This window comes from Pinus tabuliformis, chromosome J (genome assembly GCF_031772625.1).
Source record: "Pinus tabuliformis cultivar Carrire ecotype Pingquan chromosome J, CPIR1, whole genome shotgun sequence".
Taxonomy (NCBI): Eukaryota; Viridiplantae; Streptophyta; class Pinopsida; order Pinales; family Pinaceae; genus Pinus; species Pinus tabuliformis.
The window spans coordinates 203,261,001-203,267,000 of NC_142295.1; the positions used below are offsets into that span (position 1 = coordinate 203,261,001).

General features: G+C 41.8%; 1 protein-coding gene across 1 annotated transcript in view; it reads left to right on the forward strand.

Moving 5' to 3' along the window:
* The window catches only part of LOC149226376 (beta-galactosidase 6-like), a 149,301-nt gene extending 147,288 nt beyond the window's left edge, over nt 1-2,013 (forward strand). Inside the window, exon 17 of the mRNA XM_089377472.1 lies at nt 1,859-2,013. Within this exon, the coding sequence (XP_089233598.1) occupies nt 1,859-1,978 (120 nt within the window). The 3' untranslated portion in view covers nt 1,979-2,013. The remainder of the gene's footprint in view (nt 1-1,858) is intronic.
* Nucleotides 2,014-6,000: the final 3,987 nt, after the last annotated feature.

Below are 6,000 nucleotides of genomic sequence, written 5' to 3' on the forward strand. Positions count from 1 at the left end.
AAGGTCTTGGAGGTTCTTTTATGAATCAAATAAATTTCTTTTACATAATACAAGATGCCCAAAGGGATCTTACATGTATGACAATGATTTTTTTTACTTCATAATTCTATGACAAACCTAGAAGCACTCAATGGGTCTTTGACCTACAAATAAATTTACCTTGAGCATGAAACCCATGCATCAAGAATGAAAATAATAAATTCCTTTTTCTCTTTTCATCAAATACATAAAATCATGATTACAATAGACATTATGAAAACTGAACCTAGTTACATATTTCAACAGTCCCAAGACTAAAGCTTCCCAAAAACTTATTCAAAATCTTAATTTTTCCTGTAGCAACTTTTAACAAACATTTTTGCAAACTAATTCTGCTCCAAACACACATTTGCTACAGCAGAACATGTTCAAGCATTTTCACAAACATTTCGCATAAAATCTGGCACATTTGTAACCATCAAAGATAGGTTCATAAATTCCACTCCATAATAGTATTTTTATTATTCAGTCAACTGGAAATTGTAATTACATATTGGAGTGAAGGAACCTGGGCACTTCTTGCTGTATGTGACACGCCCGAAATCGGCCCCTGGAGATGAACATGTCCCCACAGACATGAGCAACTTGGTACCTTGTTTGCTTGGCTCCACTCGGCCTCCAAGGGAAGGACTTGATCTCTCTTGCAAATGAGAAGATCTGCCCTCCTTCAGCCCTTCTTATGCACTTGGCCACTGCCCAGAAAATGACTTCTTATGCACTCAGCCACTGCGCAGAATATGTCACAGCCCTTGGAGAATTTCGGTCCCCTCCAAAGAAATACATCACTAGAAAAATGCCCAATTTAGCCCCTTCTATGTCTCAGGAATTCACCTCAATTTTCTGCCAAGAAATCAAGTAGAAGGCAGCCCATTCCAAGAACTCGGCCTCCTCATGCATTAGACAATTTGGCTCTGGTCTTGCACGCAATTTCGGCCATGGGTACTTGTCAATTTTGCTCAGCCGGAGTGGAGTGGCTTAGCACTGACAATCTGGTAACAATTTGGCCTCCTTTTTGCTTCACAACAATTCAGCCTTCACTGTAGTGAATTTGGCCCACACAGAAATTAACACAGCCCCCAACCAAAAAATTTGGCCCTATGCAATATGTTCTTCCTGCAATCAAATTGGGCTCCCAAACCTCTGCACAAGTTCAGCTCTAATTTGCCAAGTAAACCCAACTAGAGTGGCAAATTCTTCCACTGCAATTGGGGGTCCAGTTAGGGTAGCAGTTGGATTCTACTGAAACTGGTTGGAGAATTTCCCTTGAATCCCTCCAGTGAACTCACTTGAGCACTTGTTCAGCTGCAATAAGAAAATTATTAGTTTGAGTAACCTTCAAAATGAGCCCCCTTTCCCTTTTTATAATTTCCTTTTGTGTGGGACCCTTTTTCTTTTTAATTTTAAAATTAAGTTGACCTGTTTGCCACCATTTTACCAGAATGCAAAATACTAGGATCACCCTTTTGCCACCCTTTTTCAAAATTGGTCAAAATTGTCAAAAATGAATGAAATATGCTGTTGTTCAAGATGTGGGGGAAATTACAAATTTTTCCTGATTATTACTGATTTAATGTTTTTGGGACGCTCGCTGATTAATTACACATTTAAGTTATTTCATGTATGGTCTTAATTTAAAGCTATTTTGGAGAAATAATAATGTGCGTTACTGGTAATTGAAATTGCAATTGCAAATATATTTTTGCCTCTGACTACAGAAAAGGTGGATTTCAACCACAACTTACAAAAGAATCTATCATTCTTTAATATTTATGTTTATTACGGCATGTTATATCTGAATTTTGCTTTATTTCAAGTGCAGATTGGATTGACTGGTGAACAATTGGAATTTTATTTGGGTGAGCCTACAGCTAGTGTGCAGTGGGTTGCAGGGTCAAACCTCCCTACGAATCAACCGATGATATGGTACAAGGTGGGGTAGCAACTTATTTTTAATTGTGCAATTGCTACATTGTTTATGTGCTGCAAATGAAATTCCTTGCAAGATTATTTGGTGACTCGATGACTATTTGGAAGTTTCTCTTTTGATATAAAGTAAACTGTCACAATTAATTTTTGGTTTGTTGTTTGTCTATAGTGCACAACTGCATAAACATCTTTTGATATCCATGTGAGATCATGTTTCAGAAATCAATTTGTTATTTTAGGTGTAACATTTTAACTTTGTAAATCTGATTCTTCGATGCATGTTTGTGTGGTGTGTGTGCCTGCACACACAGAGCGAGAGAGAGAGAGAGAGAGAGAGAGAGAGAGAGAGAGATGATTTTATTAAACACCAGAACAAAACTTTTGAACCTTAAAAATCTGCAAGAAGAAATGAGATTGCAGCAAGTCTTCATTAAACAGGAAACAGAAACAAAACAACAAACACTTAATTCCTGGGTTGAGGTGGTCTGGAAAAGGGAACAACCACCCCTGCTCAGTGTGGTCGAAGGAGTGATACAAGCAAAGTTGAACAAGGAATGCCATCGTATATTTCGCGAACTCAATCTGAGAGCACGTGGGTTCCCACCCTTAGTGGCCCCACTGGATCCCCTTCAAATTGGCACTGCGTTCCTCCACGACACCCTAGACCTAAAGGACCTCACTATTTAGTGTGCTTGGATGGGGCCCAACTCCAAGATCTTCCTCTGTTTTTAGACACTAGAGGACCAAATCAGAGCCCTTCAAGCTAAGAGAAGGTTGACTTCGCTCCCACCCACACAAAGGATCTTCCTAGATGCCGACCTCACCAGAACCCAACAGAGAGAATTCAAGCAAGCTAGGAATTTGGTTGCAGTTGTGCGGAAAGAGGGAAAGTAGTCAATTATTCAAGATCTTAAAGCAGTGATTTGTGATTCTCTCAGCTTAGGATACTCCTGACCTTGGGCCAAATGACAGTCTAATTCAAATGGGGGGCATTTTAGGGGGAGCTTCCCCACAATCTCCATTGGCTATTGGACTTGCAATGGTATGTTTTGGTCTTCACTAAGTACACTTTGTGATTATATCGGATCGCGTGGCCTTCTTTTACTCATCGAGACACCTGCAAGTTCCATGCAGACACCACCCCTAATGCAGGGATACCACTGGATATGGTCATGTAGGCATCAGATATGATTTGATACTGTCATAGGTTCGCGTAGGGGGGGGGTTACTTCTCTTATACGGGACTCCCTTGAGCATTGAGTTACTATGATGTTGTTAGATGAGCACACTTTATATTTGTGTGTTGAGGTCCATCAAAAGAGTTCCTTGCTTTGAGACAACTACATTGTGGTTTGCTACTTTCCCTCTGCCTTGACACACTTTATGCTTCATAGAGAGTTTCAGGGGGACCCTTTTATTGATCTTTATGCAGACATCTCCCACTATCTTACTCTTGGGGAGATCATCCTTCTAGGCGACTTCAATGCCCGCACCAAAAGCCTTCAAGTATACCTCAATGATTGAGCTGAGGATGCACTCTGCCTCCAGGAGATAGAGTCGAAGTCCATGGGTTTGCGTAGGTGCTCATAGGATAGGAATGGGCCCCTTATAGGTTATGGGAGGTATCTTTTGCAAGTAGGGGAATCTCGCGGTCTATTGATTCTAAATGGGCTCCCTTGCTTCTGAAGTTCAGGTGACTTCACTTGCTTCCCCCCTAGTGGGGGGGCCAGTGTCGTGGATTATGTTCTAACCAACTAGGATTTCTTTCCACAAATCTAATACTTCAACATATCCTGCCTCCCCTTGGTAGACCATATGCTGCTCACCTTCTCCCTCTCTACATCCCCCCCCACTCACCTCTCATGCCACCTTCCTTTTTTACCAAGACTACGCCGACTCCTAGATCACATGCCTTAAGGATTTTCTTCCCCCCATTTCCCACTTCAGATCAATGGACACACCCACAACCTAGTACAAGGTCCTCTCCATAGTCCTTAAAGAGGTTGCTCTCGATTCCCTCCCCCATTCAACCCGTTAGTATGTCCATAAACCTACCTCGGGATCTTGCCCCATGAACCTTTGGTTCAATGATGAGTGCAAATCCTTCCACAAGTTGCTCCATTTTACTCTCATTCATGACCCCCCATCCTCTCCTCACCTTCGCACCAGCTACTGTTAACCTCTTTGCTGCAAAAAATGCATTTCTTTCTCAGCAAATATGTGAACTTTATTTGCCTTTGCCCTCTTTCCTAGACAACCATGATACCCCATCTAAAATTCACCCTTAGGCTATGTTCTCCCATATCGTCCCCTTTATGACATCTTCAGAGAAACCCCAACACATATTCCCACTCCCCCCTCATGTCATCTTTTCTCTAAGTGGGATATCAAGAGAGCAGTCAAAGGTATGAGAACCAATAAAGCAGTAGATGAGGAAGGTTTTCAGGAAGAATCCTTGAAGCATGGCATCCCGTTTTAAGTCCTATATTGTTGATCTATTCAACCATGTAGTTTGTTTCGGTGTCCCCCCTTACTTGGGCAGGACACGTTATCCATTCAATCCACAATTAAGGGACCAGTTGTGAGCCGAACAAATATAGGACTATGATGGTGTGCCACACCTTTTTTAAGATTTATGCCACGGTCTTATATTAGTGGCTTTTCAAGGAGCTAGAGAGATGACATCTTAGAGCGAGAGGATAGGAAAGCTTCTGCCTAGATTACTGGACTATTGACCACATCTTCACACTTCACACCATTATTGAGGAGGCTCGTCACCTCTCTTCGAAAGTTTGCTATTGCTTTGTTAAATTTTGGAAAGCATTTGATATTGTGCCTAGGGAGGTATTATTGCATAGGCTTTTGGACATTGGCATATCTAAGACCCTTCTGGTAGCTATTATGAGACTATATGAGTTGGTTTTTGGGTTGCCTCAGGATGGCACATGGTCTTTTTGACTTTATCCATAGTACCATTGGGGTAAAATAGGGGCACCTCCTCTTGCCGACCCTCTTTGGGATTTACATTGATGAGCTAGAACCTTTCCTCCATGAGGCACATCTAGGAGGGGGATGGTTTCCTTCTACATTAGGTGCTAATCTCCTTGCTCCTTTTGCAAATGACTTGGTCTTCTTGGCATCTACTCCTGAGGGCGTAAAGAGACAGATTGATGCCTTGGCCAGCTTTTGTGACCTTCGATAGTTCACAGTCAACCTTGGTAAAACCAAGGTTATGATCAATTTCAAAGAAAAATCTTATAGACATGGATTTCTACTTCCCGGGGGAAGTGATTGAGATCACCACATCATACATCTACTTGGGAGTACAGTTCACAGGACCTTGTTTTGGTATGCTTTTGGACATTGGCATATCTAAGACCCTTCTGGTAGCTATTATGAGACTATATGAGTTGGTTTTTGGGTTGCCTCAGGATGGCACATGGCTTTTTTGACTTTATCCATAGTACCATTGGGGTAAAATATGGGCACCTCCTCTTTTCCGACCCTCTTTGGGATTTACATTGATGAGCTAGAATCTTTCCTCCATGAGGCACATCTAGGAGGGGGATGGTTTCCGTCTACATTAGGTGCTAAAGAGACATATCGTGTGAAAATTCTATCACTGCAACAACTGATTTACTTTTCCTACTTATTTCACCATAAGTTATTCATCAAATTACTTCAACAAACATTAAAATAAATACTGCTGTAGATATCACACCGTAAAACAGAAACAAACATATGCACAAGAATCAACACATTGACATAGTTATTTTGGACTAATGTCCCCGGAAAAACCCAATGTGGGAAAACCGGTGCAGTAAGGGAGGATTTTATTATTTAGCAATTTTCTAGTACAACAGGGTGCTAGACTGGCTTACCCACATATAGACAAATTCTCCAACACTTATATTGAACCTGGCGTAGGCCTTACTGACCTCTGCGTCAGCCTACTGAGGCTTTGCGCAGCCTCTTTGGCCTTCTGCGTCACTCCTGCAGCCTCTGCGTGGCTTCCCCTGGCCCCTGCGACTGCCT